Here is an 18,268-nt window from a genome sequence, read left to right as displayed (position 1 = left end):
TCAGTAGTGCTGGGGACTAGATCCAAAGCCCATTGAAGTCAATGGGAATCTGTCCTGTGACTTTGGTGGGCTTTGAATCAAGCCCTATGTGAATAAGGGTTGGATCAGAATGTCATTTTACAGCTGTTTCATCTGTGATTAAGTTTAAGATCACAATTAAAAATCGTTCCTTTTCTGAGATTAGTTTACTAAAAACCACAGATGTCTCTACACAGGAGGGTTTTTAAACCATGAGCATACATTAGTGTAGCACTCTACAGTAAGTGTCAAGGATGCTTTACACTACAGAGAGGAAAAAAGACAGGTTCTTGCTCCAAGTAGCTTACAATCTAGGGTCCTGATACTGCAAATATTTGCATATGTGAGTTGTAGTCCCACTGAGTTCAATGGAAGTACTAAATGTGCAAAAAAGTTCCTCGTGTTTTAAGTGTCTGTAGTATTGGGGCCTAGGTTGGATATGAAATAATATGCTATAGAGAAAGATCACAAGAAGCAAGGGGGAGGGAAAAGTTCTTAAAATCATACCTTCATTATTATCATATGCATCTTTCTGTAACATCAACAACAAAAATGATTAGGGGTCTGGAACACATGAGTTATGAGGAGAGGCTGAGGGAACTGGGATTGTTTAGTCTGCAGAAGAGAAGAATGAGGGGGGATTGTTCTAGACTATTCTCAGTGGTGGAAGAGGACAGGACCAGGAGTAATGGTCTCAAGTTGCAGTGGGGGAGGTTTAGGTTGGATATTAGGAAAAACTTTTTCACTAGGAGGGTGGTGAAACACTGGAATGCGTTGCCTAGGGAGGTGGTGGAATCTCCTTCCTTAGAAGTTTTTAAGGTCAGGCTTGACAAAGCCCTGGCTGGGATGATTTAATTGGGTATGGGTCCTGCTTTTGAGCAGGGGGTTGGACTAGATGACCTCCTGAGGTCCCTTCCAACCCTGATATTCTATGATCAGTTATCCATTTTTATTGCTGGGATCTTGTATGTTTTGGTACCTATTCAGATGACCTGTCTGACTTATAAAATGCAAAAATGTGAAGCTTTTAAAAAAAAATCTAGCCATTGAACAAAATTAAAAAAAAAAAACTGTATCTTGCATAATAGATGAGTAATCAGCAGCCATTTTGACTACCTCTGAGCCAAAACATATTATGGTATGAAATTAGCCAGATGAGACAAAGCAAAATAAATCCCAGCAAAATCCCCATTGCGATCCATAACTCTGGGAAATTCTTTGCACTGATTTCTGAAACTGTTATCTAATTTCAGTCTATAGGTATTGAAGATCACCATGCAGTCATTGAATTCAGTGATTCAGAAAGCAGCTTTGTTCTTCAAGATTTCAACTCTCTTCATGGCACTTTCGTTAATGATTGCCATATACAGAACGCAGCAGTGAAAGTGGGTGCAGGGGATATTCTGCGCTTTGGTTCAGGAGGAACATCCTATGAGCTAGTGATAGAAAACACTTCTCAGGTAATGTCCCATGAGTGGATAACATCTTCCTATTTTGTAAGGTAGCTGCATATGAGTGTCTGCTCCAGGGGTGACATTCTGGCCCCTTTGAGGAGTTTTCACCCAAGACCTTTTAGAAATTCCTTTTTTAATTAATTTGTTCACCCTCTTATGCCAATGTAAGAATAATGCAGAGTGGAACCTGACAGATGTGTAAAATCTAGAACTGAGCAATGGACAACACTCCTTATTTATAAAAGTAAATATATTGATACAAAGAATGGAGTGAAATGTTTAGTAAAAAATGGGCTGAAATTGCGGAAGTCTGACTGGATTTGTTAATCATGTGACTATACCAAATGACCATTTCCTTGGTCCTGTTCAGTACCTCATTTCTCAGGTAAATCTCCCTTTGACATCAAGCTACAGTGTGAAATAAGCCTCCAATAGCTATGTATTTGGTTACATTTAAAACCCAAACATATTACTATATTAATATACCAGAAAAACAAAAGCTAAAAAATTCTGCTTATTTTATTAGTTGTTTCCCTCTCTCATGTTTCTACCTCTTGTAATGTCTGCATTTCTGGTCCTTTTTTCCATCCCTCACCTTGTAGTTCTCACTCATTTTCAGTATTATTATATACTAGAGGGTCACACACCAGGGACTCCTTGCATACCTCCATTTCTCACTCCACAACTCGCTGTTTGGTGCCTTCCCATCCTCCTCTGTTTCAGGGACTCTGTGTCACTTCTGCCAGCACCAGGGGATCTGTGTGCCTCCCATTTCTCCTGTTCTGTCATTCCAGGTTCTCCCATTCTCCCCCACACAAACCAGTGGCTCTGGGTTTATCTCCATTTTCACTTCCCCATATGCCTTTCATCCCCATCCCTCCCTGCCTTTTCCCCTATGGCAGGAGGTCTGTATGCTTCTCCTTCTTCCACACTGGCTCCATCAGTCTCCCACCACCACCAACAGAGGCCCTCTGCACTATGACAATTGGGGGTCCCCCATCTTTCCTGCTGCCAGGGGAATGAAAGGCCCCAGGGAGGGTGTCTGGTCCTGCCTCCGGTGCTAGGTGCGAAGCCAATGGGGGTGTTGGAGTGTGAGCTCACCCCAAACTCACCCCCAGCAGCTTCTGTGCTGTAGTGCTGGCCTAGCTCCCTGATCCAGCCCATTGGCTCTCCTCACAGTGTTCAGGCAATGCCCCATGTCTGCGATGCCCTGCCCCCTTTCTGACCCTGTTTATTTTTTCTGGTGGCTGAGGAACTCCATGAGATGGGAGCCCTGTGCAAGTGCACCCAGTGCATATTGGTTAATCCAGGCCTGACACTAAGGGTTCTGTGTGCCCCTCCATTATGATCCCATTGTGCTAGGTGCTGTACAAACAGCACAAAACAATGGTCCGTGCCCAAGGAGCTTCTTTTCTCTTCCTTCTGTTTTTCCCCCTCATCCTTCTCTTTGCATGTTCCATGTTCCCCTTCTCTGATACTCACTTCCTTAACTAGTACAGTGGGTGTACTTTAAAAGGTTTTATTGCATTGAGAGATATTGCCGGTTCCAGCTGTAAACCCTGTTTTAGGTATAGGTAGGTATGTGTCACTGACCATGAAATCTGGTCTCCCCCTGTGAAATTTCGTCTTTTGTGTACTTTTACCCTATATGATTTCATGGGGAGATCAGCGTTTCTCAAATTGGGGGTCCTGACCTAAAAGGGAATTGCAGGGGAGTCACAAGGTTATTTTAGGGGGGGTTGCGGTATTGCCACTGTTACTTCTGCCCTGCCTTCAGATTGGGGTGGCTGGAGAGCAGTAGCTGTTGGCCAGGCGCCCAGCTCTGAAGGAAGGCAGTGCGCTGCCGGCAGCCGTGCAGAAGTAAGGGTGGCAATACAATATGATACCACCCTTTACTTCTGTGCTGCTGCCTTCAGAGCTGGGTGGCCAGAGAGCGGCGGCTGTTCACTGAGGGCCCAGCTCTGCAGTCAGCGGTGCAGAAGTAAGGGTGGCAACACCATACCAGGCCATCCTTACTTTGCGCAGGTGCTGGGCGTGGTTCTGTCTTCAGAGCTGGGCTTCCAGCCAGCAGCCATGCTCTCCAGCTGCCCAGCTCTGAAGGCAGCAGCATCACCAGCAGCAGTGTAGTAAGTAAGGGTAGCAGTACTGCAACCCCCCTCCAATAACCTTGTGACACACACACACACACACACAGGCTCCTTTTTGGGTCAAGATCCCTACCCTTACAACACCATGACATTTCAGATTTAAGTAGCTGAAATCATGAAATTTACGATTTTTTTAATCCTATGATCATGAAATTGATCAAAATGGACCATGAATTTTGTAGGGCCCTAGGTATAGGGCATGCATCTCAAACAGAGAGACTCTTTCAGAAATAAAGTATGATAATTGTACTTTAATCACAGCCTAGACATCTTACTCAGGTTTTAACATTTTATTTTTCAAAAAGTCAGCATAGCTAGATATGGTAGTGAGGCAAATTGTTTTCCCTTTGAGACGCCTTCTCTCTCAAAAGAGGGGGAAAGAAATGTTCTTGGATTCATTGTGAGAGGGAATTGGAAAATAAGAGGTCTTTAGCTCCACCTGCTGCACAATCTCAGGCCCTTCATTGAGAGGTTGTATAACCTCCTGGCTTTTTCTTCGCCCCCAAATGCACTAGGGACAAGAAAAGTTAAGCCTCTAGAAACCTCAGAAATATCTCCAGGTTTTTCTGATTCTTCTTCAGAAGTACAGAGTATCCAAACTGGAAAATTCCCTTATCATGATGTGTTTTCAAAAGTTAAATGGTAAAAATAACAGATTATAAAAACGGTTACCTTTTGAAAATTGCGCTTAAAAATTTGCGCTTTCAAACTCAAAAGTATACCTGGATTATATGTGATTACTTTATTAGCAATAGTATCATTCATGTCCTTAACATGAGACAGGCATCCAGCAAAGACACCATGTCACACCACAACTCTTGAACACAGTGTAAAATAAAAGCATTCACATGTATAGGAAATGACATTAAAAAAGGTTTCAGAGTAACAGCCGTGTTAGTCTGTATTCGCAAAAAGAAAAGGAGGACTTGTGGCACCTTAGAGACTAACCAATTTATTAGAGCATAAGCTTTCGTGAGCTACAGCTCACTTCCTCAGATGCATATCGTGGAAACTGCAGCAGGCTTTATATATACACAGAGAATATGAAACAATACCTATTCCCACCCCACTGTCCTGCTGGTAATAGCTTATCTAAAGTGATTTCCAGCACAAATCCAGGTTTTCTCACCCTCCACCCCCCCACACAAATTCACTCTCCTGCTGGTGATAGCCCATCCAAAGTGACAACTCTTTACACAATGTGCATGACAATCAAGCTGGGCTATTTCCTGCATAAATCCAGGTTCTCACATCCCCCCCACCCCCATACACACACAAACTCACTCTCCTGCTGGTAATAGCTCATCCAAACTGACCACTCTTCAAGTTAAAATCCAAGTTAAACCAGAACATCTGGGGGGGGGGGGGTAGGAAAAAACAAGAGGAAACAGGCTACCTTGCATAATGACTTAGCCACTCCAAGTCTCTATTTAAGCCTAAATTAATAGTATCCAATTTGCAAATGAATTCCAATTCAGCAGTTTCTCACTGGAGTCTGGATTTGAAGTTTTTTTGTTTTAAGATAGCGACCTTCATGTCTGTGATCGCGTGACCAGAGAGATTGAAGTGTTCTCCGACTGGTTTATGAATGTTATAATTCTTGACATCTGATTTGTGTCCATTTATTCTTTTACGTAGAGACTGTCCAGTTTGACCAATGTACATGGCAGAGGGGCATTGCTGGCACATGATGGCATATATCACATTGGTGGATGTGCAGGTGAACGAGCCTCTGATAGTGTGACTGATGTTATTAGGCCCTGTGATGGTGTCCCCTGAATAGATATGTGGGCACAGTTGGCAACGGGCTTTGTTGCAAGGATAAGTTCCTGGGTTAGTGGTTCTGTTGTGTGGTATGTGGTTGTTGGTGAGTATTTGCTTCAGGTTGCGGGGCTGTCTGTAGGCAAGGACTGGCCTGTCTCCCAAGATTTGTGAGAGTGTTGGGTCATCCTTTAGGATAGGTTGTAGATCCTTAATAATGCGTTGGAGGGGTTTTAGTTGGGGGCTGAAGGTGACGGCTAGTGGCGTTCTGTTATTTTCTTTGTTAGGCCTGTCCTGTAGTAGGTAACTTCTGGGAACTCTTCTGGCTCTATCAATCTGTTTCTTTACTTCTGCAGGTGGGTATTGTAGTTGTAAGAAAGCTTGACAGAGATCTTGTAGGTGTTTGTCTCTGTCTGAGGGGTTGGAGCAAATGCGGTTGTATCGCAGAGCTTGGCTGTAGACGATGGATCGTGTGGTGTGGTCAGGGTGAAAGCTGGAGGCATGCAGGTAGGAATAGCGGTCAGTAGGTTTCCGGTATAGGGTGGTGTTTATGTGACCATTGTTTATTAGCACTGTAGTGTCCAGGAAGTGGATCTCTTGTGTGGACTGGACCAGGCTGAGGTTGGTGGTGGGATGGAAATTGTTGAAATCATGGTGGAATTCCTCAAGGGCTTCTTTTCCATTGGTCCAGATGATGAAGATGTCATCAATATAGCGCAAGTAGAGTAGGGGCTTTAGGGGACGAGAGCTGAGGAAGCGTTGTTCTAAATCAGCCATAAAAATGTTGGCATACTGTGGGGCCATGCGGGTACCCATAGCAGTGCCGCTGATCTGAAGGTATACATTGTCCCCAAATGTGAAGTAGTTATGGGTAAGGACAAAGTCACAAAGTTCAGCCACCAGGTTAGCCGTGACATTATCGGGGATAGTGTTCTTGACGGCTTGTAGTCCATCTTTGTGTGGAATGTTGGTGTAGAGGGCTTCTACATCCATAGTGGCCAGGATGGTGTTATCAGGAAGATCACCGATGGATTGTAGTTTCCTCAGGAAGTCAGTGGTGTCTCGAAGGTAGCTGGGAGTGCTGGTAGCGTAGGGCCTGAGGAGGGAGTCTACATAGCCAGACAATCCTGCTGTCAGGGTGCCAATGCCTGAGATGATGGGGCGCCCAGGATTTCCAGGTTTATGGATCTTGGGTAGTAGATAGAATATCCCAGGTCGGGGTTCCAGGGGTGTGTCTGTGCGGATTTGATCTTGTGCTTTTTCAGGAAGTTTCTTGAGCAAATGCTGTAGTTGCTTTTGGTAACTCTCAGTGGGATCAGAGGGTAATGGCTTGTAGAAACTCGTGTTGGAGAGCTGCCGAGCAGCCTCTTGTTCATATTCCGACCTATTCATGACGACAACAGCACCTCCTTTGTCAGCCTTTTTGATTATGATGTCAGAGTTGTTTCTGAGGCTGTGGATGGCATTGCGTTCCGCATGGCTGAGGTTATGGGGCAAGTGATGCTGCTTTTAAAAAAGGAACTGTAGTACTCCTGTCACCGGACAGTCAGCTAGTATCACCAAGATTTCAGGCAATTTATATGGGAAGGAATTGATAAGAACCTGTAATACTTTTATTGCTCTGGGTCTTGAAGATCTCAAGAAATTGGAGATCTAGAAATCTTCCTTGAATAGGATAAAAAACAATCTGATAGATTCAGGCTTGTCTTTGGAGACATGTCTCCAGAATTTGGGAAGGAGTGCTCAAATGCAGCAAGAAGCAAAGGATGTCGCAATAGTTTGTATTCCCATATTGCAAACATAGAAATGCTGCACTTCAAATAAATAGTCAAGGCCTAACTTTCCAAAATGGGTGATTTAATGGGGTGACATATTCTATCACTCAGACTAACATTGGGCACACAAAATGCACATTTATGTTAACACTTTGCACGGTTATAACTCATTCCATCACAGTATCTTAAAGTGCTTTACCAACATATAATAATTAAACCTCATATGTCCCCTGTAAATTAAGGAAGCATTACTTCTATTGTATGGGTAGGGAAACTGAAGCAGGGAGCTGTTCAATGACTTATTCAAGGTTGCAGAGTGAATCAGTGGAGGAGCCAGGAGCAGAACCCAGAAATTCTGGTTCTCAAACCTGAGGTTTAAGCACTAGGCTACATTTCCTATACATAAATTAGATTTCAGAGTGGTAGCCATGTTAGTCTGTATCAGCAGAAAGAACAAGGAGTACTTGTGGCACTTTAGAGACTAACATATAAATTAGATTGTAAATTCTTCTGGGCAGGGACTGGGATTATCTCTGCTGTGTGTAGAGTGCCAAGCAAAATTAAGCCCTGATCTTGGGCCTCTAAGCACCACCTCGGTACACATAATAGTCCCAGAGTGCCAATTTGAGTATCCGGGTGCAGATTTTGGATGTCCTAGCCCAGTTTAGTAGTTTGGACTCTTCTCCCCAAAGATACACAGAGAGCTGATAACTGAAGAGAAAAATCCTGATTCTAGGTGGTGAAACCAACTTGATGAACTAATGCAGTTAGAATTCCAATGCTGTGGCAGAAAAACTGTTTAAATAAAGTTTGTCCACAGCAGAACATCAGGCATTTTCATTTTAAAAAATATGTACAATACATACTGACACAGAAACAGCACAACGGTGCCTTTTTAAAGCTTCAGGCTTTATGATTCCTTTTTGATATAATAGTTTTGATGTTTGACATTGTTCACTGTAGAGGATAAATCATGGTTAAGTTTCAGTGCACCAAGTACTTACTATATCTATAAAAAGACGATTGTCCCTTTTTTTAGTATTAAAAGTGAAACAATTTTTTAACTATAATTGTATAAGATGTTAAATTATTCAATCCTGAACGAAACAAATGTGTAGCCCTGAAATTACAAATACATTTTAAAGGCAAATAAAAGCCTTTTTTTTTTTAACCTGTCAAGATCTGAGCATCACAAACACCTATGCAGAGTGAGGCGCTGCATTCATAATGCTGCTTTAGGTGTGTGTGATGTTATCAATTCTTGCAGGTGAAACATTGGACCTTGAAATTGGGTCTGGGCAGGTAAGTAAAAGAGGACATTATTTTCACATTGTTTGTTTCACATTTTATTTATAATTTTTTAATTCATGCATGCATTTTGTTTGAGACTTAGGATCTTTTTTGTATGTATTTTAAAAGTATTTCAGTTCATCTTAAGTCAGTGTTTCCCAAGCTTGGGATGCCGCTTGTTCAGGGAAAGCCCCTGGCGGGCTGGGCCGGTTTGTTTACCTGCTGTGTCCGCAGGTTCGGCCAATCGCGGCTTCCACTGGCCGCGGTTTGCTGTGCCCGGCCAATTGGGGCTGCAGGAAGCGGCGCAGGCCGAGGGACATACTGGCTCACGAAAGCTTATACGCAAATAAATTTGTTAGTCTCTAAGGTGCCACAAGTACTTCTTATATTTCCACAGTGTCACAGAGCAAAAGATAAACTCTGAGGAGTCAATTGCTAATGCCTCAGTGGTAAACAGATTTAAAAGAATAAAACAGACAAAATATTGTTGGTCTCCCAAAGTGATTATATTTTTCCAGCTGCAGCTAGGCCACAATCAAGAGATTCTTTGAGTCCAGCCTCTTCCTTTGCTTGGAAAATCAGTCATGTAGTGCAGACCTGTGTCCAAAAAGGATGGGTTAAAGAATGATAGTTGGAGGAACACTGAAGTCCAGGGAGCAATATTAGCCTTTGCCTGAAAACTTGGGTGGCTGTCTAGAGAGATACCTGACTCACCCTTTCTGTGGAGGGATACTAGTCTGATGACCAAAGCACTTGATTTCATGGGCCATACAGCTGATAAACTCAGGCTCTCCCCTTTCCAAATTCTGGGACTTGTCCTGTAGCAAGGGAAGTGTTGTACAGCATGCTTACTGTTTGCCAGTGGAGTCATCCCTTTGTGGAAGGTCCAGCTTCTTCTAGAGATGGGTCAAGTTAGCAGTGTTTAGTTGTGGCTCAGGATTAGGGTTGGGTTCAGGTTTAATGGTGAACCAGGGATAGGGTTTGGATAGGATGGATCATAGCTCACAAGACTTTGGCAGTTTTCATCAGAATTCAGTCACAACCAAACTGGAAACTAGACCTCTCTTGATTTTGGATCTGACCCAAGACTGAAACCACAGGCCAGGTTTGTATTCCAGGGCAGGAATATAAACCCACAGCATGAAATTAAAAGGAATTGGAATTCAGAGCTTCAGTTTTGGCTCATCTCTACAACAATTGAAAGGTGCTCTAATTAACAGATAAGCATGCAGTGCCCTACATAATTTCTCTGACATGTAGGGCTATCAGGCTGGATAAATCTGATCTCAATCCAGGTGTCCTCATGGGGATTTCAGAATACCAAATGACAGATTAAGATAGGGGTTCTCAAACTGGGGGTCATGAACCCTCGGGGGTCATGAGGTTATTACATGGGGGTCGTGGGCTGTCAGCCTCCACCTCCAAATCCCGCTTTGCCTCCAGCATTTATAACAATGTTTAATATAAAAAAATTGTTTTTAATTTATAAAAGGGGGTCGCACTCAGAGGCTTGCTGTGTGAAAGGGGTCACCAAGAGAAAAGTCTGAGAACTGCTGAAGAAAATAGCCTTCAGTTTAGTCTCCTGTCCACAACACAGTGTTGTTGCTCACAAACTATTTGCTTAACCACTTTATTTGGCATAGTTTCCTTCATACAATTACCCCAGGGTACAAACGTTTATTCAGTTTCTCTGAACATGGGTTTGCATCCATTGTCTCAAAGTGAAACTTTGCCAAAATGCCAGGATTTTGGGTTGAAATCATGCAGACCAGAGGTTTCCATATGAAACCATAACCCAACCACAAGCTTTATGAATACCTAGCCAGATTTGCCTCCAAAGATCCACAAACTTGATATGATTGGTACAAACCAGTATTGTGTGTGTAAAGGAAATTTGTGCTTTGTAGTCTACTAGAATTCTTAAATCCTGTCAATAATATAATGGATAAAAGAGAACCAGTTTGACTTTTACAAAGCCTTGACAAAATTCTGCACAAGAGTTGATTAAGAAACTCAGGCCTTGGCCAGTAGTCACTTAAGGACATGCCTAACTTTAAGCACACGAATAGTTTGAAAGACTTCATTTAATTGTTGTCATAGCAAAGTATGCCAACAGACCATCGGGATGAGTTTTACTAGTATTGATGTTGTACAGATATTCATGTATGATCTGGAAAAAAGGTGAATCAAGAGGTGGCAGATTTTGTAGATGACAATAGTTTAGAGAAGACTCTGAAGAACTACAAAAAGACCAAACAAAGCTAAGTGATTAGGTGGCATGATGAAAGATGAAATTCAAAGTTGAAAATGGCAAGGTGATGCAGGTTGATTTGAATTTTTCTTCTCTTCATACATATTGCAGTATGTATTAATATATAACATACACACACTGTATTAAGTAATTTTTTCCCACCCTCTGTACAAGATTGCATTTTTTCCCCCTGCAGATGTCTTGCCCACCAATGAAACATCGCACAGCATGGCCAGGGCAGCTTCAGTTAATTTCAGAGATAAAACTTTACACCCCTTCAACAGCTCCTCCTCAGCTTCCTTTCCTCCAGTCTCAGCACCCATCCAGTGTTCACAACAGTTGGATACATGGAACAAATGGAACTACACCCCATCCACCAAACAGAAAAAGACCTGTGAGTGCTTGGGGGAGAAGTATGACTTCTTCTTTCTCTCCAGATACTTTCAATAGGCCTACTGCAGTCAGACAAGGTATTTTTTGGTGCTTTCATTATTAACCCTTTATATAGCATTGCACAGTAGTAAAGTTGATCATGACTTCCATGCAAAATGATGTTTTTTCACATGTATCTACTTGTCAGTCTACAGAAGGATTGACAGGACCGATTCTCCTCTCACACTAGTTTCACAGGTCCACTGACCTTGTTGGAGATACTTCTGACTTACATTGGCAGGTGACAGGAGAATTAGGCATGCAGACCCAATCCAGTGTCGATGGAGTTGTTGCATTGTCTTCAGTGGGCATTGGATCAGGTTCATAGTATAGAATTGCTGTTTAGTTTTCAAGTACATAAAAGGTTGTTGCAAGGAGGAGGGAGAAGAATTGTTGTTCTTAACCTCTGAGGATAGGACAAGAAGCAGCAGGCTTAAACTGCAGCAAAGGAGATTTAGGTTGGACATTAAGAAAAACATCCTAACTGTCAGGGTGGGTAAGCGGTGGAATAAATTGCCTAGGGCAGTTGTGGAATCTCCATCATTGGAGATTTTTAAGAGCAGGTTAGACAAACACCTGGCAAGGATGGTCTAGACAATACTTAGTCCCGCCATGAGTGCAGGGGACTGGACTAGATGACCTCTCGAGGTCCCTTCCAGTCCTGTGGTTCTATGAAAGTGTAACTTGCTCTGTTACTACTTACTGTGTTTTCCATTGGTGATACATTCAACTGTTACATCTGGTGGTTGGAGTAACTTTGTTTTCTCTTTTGATCTGTGGTTATCAGCCGTTCTCATTGGGAGTGAGTTAAAAATAGAGCCATATCTTGCATATATTTTCTAAGTGTAAAGAACAGGACAATGTCATGGCTAAGGAAAGGTTCTAGAGGGTTTAAACCCAAATACAACTGGAAAAGCTGAACCAGGTTTTTAACCATGGTTGGCATATTGTATAAGAATTTGCATGCCTACAAATTTTAGGGTCATATGTTAGCTAAGACTTGGTAATGTCCCTAACTCTACTGTAGTCCCTAACACTATAGCATGACATTAATTAAATATTTATTTTTCTTATTCTTGTTTTTATGCATATAGTAATACAAAAGATTAAACAGCATATCATCAAATTGAATTGAAATGGTTTCAGACGAAAAAGCATTGCTGCACAATCATGCCAGCACAACAGAAAAGCAGTGATGGAGAAAAACACTGAAGCATGTGTTTAACTGAATTTTTAAGGTCATTGAAGTTAATGGGACTTACACTTAGCTCTGAGCATGTGCTTATGCTTAAGTGCTTTCCTGAATAGTGGTGGACTGAAGCTTAAATGCTTTTCTTAATCAGGGCCAAAATGATCCATATTCTGTATTTCATAATGTTATAGGTTATATAGTCATAGTTATTCATGTGCCATATGTCATAACATTATAGCTAGTATATGCATAGTTATTCAATGTTGCATATTCAGAAAAACATTCAGACATTATATCTACTCCTCCTCCTCCCGAGGATTTTTTTTATCTTGAAACTATATTATACTTCACTGTTTATATAGTTTGTTTATGCCAGTGAATGTCATTTATTATAACATTTTATTATTATTCTGCAATTGCTTGGATAAAAAGCATAGGTACTAAAATGATGGTGGCTTTGGAAATGCTTGTAGACAAACTAGGGAGGTAAAGATGCATTAATCCTAATCAGAACAGGCTCTTGTGTTGAATTTCTGTGCAAGTCATTAGAAGCCCCTTTTATTTTTTATATTCAATCTTGACAAATGTACCAGGAAATGGACAATCTGGAGCAAGTGGAGTTCCATTATCAGGAAGTCATCATATGGATTTACTTCTTCAGGAAAAGGTGATGTATGAATGTGACATGGAGGTAGATCACAAAAATATTGTTTATAACAACAGGAATATATTGAAGCAAATATTGTGATTGGTGGGCAAACAAAGCAGAAATGCTATACAAATAGGGTCTTTAAATGACTAATAGTAAAATTCCCTTCACGCACATCAGTGTAGAGTAACTGATTTTGAATGGGACTACACACATGAGTGAGAATTATTATGTGGACAAAGGAATGAGATGTCTTGGAGCTAGTGAATTTCAGGGTGAGGAACTGTAAGGTAGCAAATGTGAGTATCTGAAGTTTTGTTTTAAAGTTGTTGGACTACCACTATATTTTAATAATACTAGAACGAGCAAGTGTAGCGTTTTGGAGACAGAAAATTTATCATAAAATAAAATAAAATAATTTGAAAACCTTTTTTGGAATAGGCACAATGTTGTATCCACATTTGTGTATAATATTCAAATTTATTCTGCATGTAGGATGAAATAATTCTGAAAATGAAAGATGAAATCAGTCGTCTCTTAGGTTTTGAAAGTGAGTCAAAACATAAAGATACAGTGATAGCCAATCTTCAGGATGAAATTGCAGTGATGACAAAGAAGATGGCTCAGGCTGCTAGGAATGATGTCGAGTCTACTCAAAAACTACTGACCTTTGAGCGAGATATTGAAGCAAAGACAGGAGAGATTAAAGCCTTGAAAGAGCAGGTATCTTTCGAACTCGTAATGGGACACTGTCAACTTTAATTAGACTCCTTTGTGAATTTTTTTTTTTTTAACTAACAGTTGTTGCTAGAAACAAAAGAGCTTAGAGGAGAAAAAGAGCTGGGTTTTTTTTTCAGTTTGTTCACCTTTTTGACAACCCTTTGTATATAGACACTGTTTCCTTTGCATAGAAAGTTAGCTTCCTTGTTTGTTTGTGTGTGTCTTTCATACAACAACAGGAGAGAGAAAACATTTTTAAAATATGGAAATCTGATTGAAAAGCTATATAAATTGGGAGGGTGGCTGGAAGGCAAGTATAATATCTGAAACTACTTTTAAGACATTTTTATGTTGACTGTATTTCAAGATGACCGTGTCCCTTTTAAGCTCTGTGTTCATGTGAATGCACACAGTGATAAAGAGCAAGGAAAGAGCAATACTGAAAATCGGATACATAAAACAGAATTATTGCTATACAGAGCGTTGGTGATTGTTTTCAGTGAGTTGTCAGCAGCTCTGGTTTTGTATTATGCTGAAGACGATATATTGCAGGTAGAGCTGCACACTCCCCCAGTGGACTCCTTCAAACGGTCTACTTATCCGCTCTGAATTAGGCTCATGAAACCAATTATTTTAACAATGGGAAATTTATATTTCCTCCCTTCTTATTATCTCTTTGGCCATGAGATGCAAAAGTAGACTGCAAAGTTTCATCTTCACTCATGACAGCCAGGAGGTAATGTGGCTGATCTTTATTTGCATTAGAAAATGTACATGACTTTGAGTGCTTTCAGTAAGTTATTATTTGAAATATTTGTTCTTGACAATTAGCTGAAGACTCCCGAAAAAAACATATAAACCAATGACCTTGAAATACTAGCCTTACTCCTCCTGTTGCTATAAGTTGGCCCATGATATATAAATCCTTTTGACTTACTCATGCAAGCATCCATGGGGCTGCTCATGTGAGTTAGCTGAGAAGGATCTGTGATCTGTGGGTTTTTTTGTTTTTTTTTCTGAATGTTTGACTGCTGGAATATTTCAGTAGCAGAGAGACTATTTGCCTTTTGTTTGTGCTTAGAGTAATCTTGGCTGAACCCTGCTCAGTTTGGATAAACTCTCAGGTTTGAATATTTGTCTAAACTATTCAAACCACTCAGGTCTGCAGAATTGGGCTGGAGATCTTGGAAAACAAGTTCACAAATGAAGCTTCTCATGCTTTTTTCCCATTTGGAAATATCAAGTCAAGTTTATTACTAGCAACTTAGCCATAGTTCAATGCACAAAAATTAAAATATATTACAATAAAACTTAAAATGATATCCAGAATGATAAAATATTTAAAATATATGTACAAACCAATTAAAAAGAACAAAAACCAATTAAACCATACATAATCACTGTGCTACTTGCCTTTTCCTTATTGTAGCGGCTGACCATGCAAATAGGGCAACTGCTTGAATCACAGATACACTGTCAATTCCTAACAAATATTCAGTTTTCTAGAAACAGGCATCTGGGACAAAAACACAGAAAGCCATTTTGACCTCAAGTGGCAATACAAATTACAAAATCACAAGTAATGGGGTAGGTCTTCCACCTACCCAAAGCCCCATGGACAGAGGTGATTACATTTCTCAGTGCCTTATATCAGACTTTTAAGTTAGATGTCTGCGTAGATTGAAAACGGAGAGCTGTAAAGGCCCTCCTTAACTTGCTGTTGGACAGACTGTCTAAATATCTGGCATATCCATGGAGTTGGAAATGTAGCAAGAACACTTTTCTCATAGCAGCTTTTGATCACGACTGAATTGGGAAGTATGGACATGAGTGTATTTGATTAATTTAAACAAAAAGCCATTTAACTTATTTCAAACCTCAAAACAAGTCTGGTTCAAATGTAGAACAAAGGTAGGGTTTGTATGACCTGAGCTGGTTTGCCCATTCCCTATTTAAGGTTACCAATAATTTATTTTCTTTGCATATCTTTTGTAGATCAGCAGTCTGCAGAGAGATTCGAGCCAAGTCTTGTGCCATTCCCTCTCTGAAAGAGACTTAGAAATTGCAAACTTGAAAAAAGAGGGTGAGAAGCTAAGGAGGAACCAAGGTCTAACTACAGGTATATTTCCTCTGGCATCTCAGGTAGTCTACTTTTAATATGCAGTTTTTAGGGCTAGGATCACAGTTAATATAGTTTAGCAATGAAAATGTATACTTGAAAACTTCTCTGGCCAGAAATGATTTTTAGTGGCTTTGTGGACCTTCTAAAATTGTTCGTCCCTTTTTTCTATTTCATTTTAACCTCTTTGAGGCTTACAGATATCTTCTGACAGAAGAACTAGTAGAATAGAAATAAGGAACATTGGGACCTAAACCTGGGTGAGTTGTGGGACAGATGGTTTATTTAAAAAAAGAGGGGGGAAAACCCTGGAATATAAGGAACTGTTAGTCACTGTAGGTCAGACCCTCAGCTGTGTAATCAGTATAGCTCCACTAACTTCAGGGACACTACTGATTTACACCTACTGAGGATCCGGCCTCCTATGTCCAGTGTTCTGAATATCTCTCAAGGGCCCTGTCTCAGAGTGCAAACCATTTTCCAATTTCCAGCCTTCCTTTATATAATGATTTAGTAGTCAAAAGGACTTTAATATTTACACAAAATACTCAAGTGTTTTTATTTAAACAGTAGCTAACAATACAGTCCTGTTAGCGAAATCATTTCACTCCATCTCCGTTTTCCAAAAGCAAACAGTGTGTGTTATATTTACTTACACCAGTCCACAGGGACAAGTTATCAAAGTTTCAGACCTAAGCATAGATTTTCAAGAAAAACTGAGCTGTAAGAGAATTGTTCTTGCCCAAAGGAGCAAAGCACTGAATTCCTTGGGACTAATGGTCACACTAAATAACTCCCAGAGTGTATGGACTAAATTTGGATCTGCTTTCAAAACCAGATATTGTTAATATATGCTAAATGTTTTTTCTTCTTCAGTGTTTATATGATGATGTTATTGTTTAGCAGGTTTTCATAACTGAAATGCCTTTGTATTCTTTGACCTAAATTCTGTTCTTCACAGGACTGGTGACCAGTTTGCAAAGAGACATTTCAGCAAAAGAGCAGAGAATACTGCAACTAAAACTGAATGCAGATAAACTAAAGAAGGAAAACAGGGAGAAGGATAATCAGCTTGCAGTCATTTCTGCCAAGGTTGACACCCATGCTTATGTGCACTGTTATTTACTATACTACAAATGATTTAGTAAAATAACAACAACAAAATGGACCCAATTCAACAACTCCACTGATTTCACCAGAGTTATACCGGAGCCAAATTTGGGCCAATGTCTATAGTTTCTATATCTGTGCAGTAGTTTCATACTAGGCAAGAACTAAGAGTCAAGGAAATGGGGTATGTCCTGCCCACCCAGGACCGTAGGCACATCCTTGGGTGGCTGCAACCCATTTTGTTATGGCTTCTCTGCTATTGTTACTTGAGCTACCTTTGATTTAGCTAGATTAAAGCTAGCTCAGATATGTCTACATTGTCTCAATCACACCACCTGATTTCAGTGCTGACATACCAATGTCTCATCCTCTTATGCCAGACTTCAATTTTACCTATGCAGTTTCTGTATCAGTCTCAAATTTCATTCTGTTGTTCATGTAGATGTACTTCAGGATTGTTGTGTGGCTCTGGCACATTGAATCCCACTTGCCCTGCATGGTGAATTCCACTGAATAGCACTGAGTTCCTGTTAAAAGTACACCCCCTTACTGCAAGGCAGGTGAAAAACTCAGGCGCTAGCCGATATGTCTTTTTTTTTTAATTCTCCTCCTTCCAATTTTAGAAACAGTGCTTTTTTTCAATCAAGTGAAAATCCTTTTCCTAGTCTGCATGGTCATTCTCTTCCAGTTCAGTGAACCTCTCCAAGATCCTCTCAAAGAAAGCGTGTATAAGCTTGTGTCCAACAGGTTTGCTCACTCCCTTTGCTGTGCTACTCTGACTGCTCTGCTGCTCGGTTGTGGCCATATTATAGTAACGACAACACAACTATCCATTCACAAGAGACAGTGGTGCCAAATTCAAAATTTTGCTGGCTCCCCACTTAATGCTATTGCTACCTGTCCCCAAATCCAGTGGGAGCAGCCACTGATCTTCCTGGTACAAGATTGCAAGAGAGCCATCCCGCATGCCCTGTACCCTGAAGAGCAAATCAACTACTCAGCAACCTCACCAGCGAACTTCCTAGTTCTGTCTGAGACAAGAGTTCTATGGTTCCTCCAGCCACCTAAGAGGAATAGTATATTCCCTGGTGGGTTGGACACCCTATCAGGAAGCCTTGGGGAGGGAAGAAAAGCCCAAGCAGGTGGGAGTAGATTTATTTGTGCATGTGAGCACGTTTGCATGCCAACCAGGAGGAAAGCAAACTCAAACCACTTTGTCAAAATGTGGTGCCTCTTTTTGGTGGTGGAATTGGAGAATTCTGGGATGTGAGCAGATCTTGGGATACGGGTGGACTTCGGGAAAGTACTACTATCTTTTGATGGTGGTGGCAGTTGTTTAATTTAACCCTT

General features: G+C 40.9%; 1 protein-coding gene across 17 annotated transcripts in view; it reads left to right on the top strand.

The window, feature by feature from the left end:
• The window catches only part of FHAD1 (forkhead associated phosphopeptide binding domain 1), a 66,569-nt gene that overhangs the window by 3,959 nt on the left and 44,342 nt on the right, over positions 1-18,268 (top strand). For 14 of the 17 annotated variants that reach the window (XR_012155595.2, XM_073317144.2, XM_073317142.2 and 11 more), the window contains exons 4-9: positions 1,272-1,478; positions 10,893-11,166; positions 12,914-12,987; positions 13,465-13,692; positions 15,685-15,808; positions 16,770-16,900. Coding sequence is in view for 16 of the 17 variants with exons in the window: in XM_073317144.2 (XP_073173245.2) it covers positions 1,272-1,478; positions 10,893-11,166; positions 12,914-12,987; positions 13,465-13,692; positions 15,685-15,808; positions 16,770-16,900 (1,038 nt within the window). In the remaining variant the exon portion in view is untranslated. Of the gene's footprint in view, positions 1-1,271; positions 1,479-10,892; positions 11,167-12,262; positions 12,367-12,913; positions 12,988-13,464; positions 13,693-15,684; positions 15,809-16,769; positions 16,901-18,268 lie in introns of those variants that run through there. The other 3 variants (XM_073317147.2, XM_073317149.2, XM_073317154.2) reach the window with 3 other exon arrangements.

This window comes from Lepidochelys kempii, chromosome 18, assembly GCF_965140285.1.
Source record: "Lepidochelys kempii isolate rLepKem1 chromosome 18, rLepKem1.hap1, whole genome shotgun sequence".
Classification (NCBI taxonomy): domain Eukaryota; kingdom Metazoa; phylum Chordata; order Testudines; family Cheloniidae; genus Lepidochelys; species Lepidochelys kempii.
Note: the sequence above shows the minus strand (reverse complement) of the source record. Positions and strands in the feature narration are given on the sequence as shown.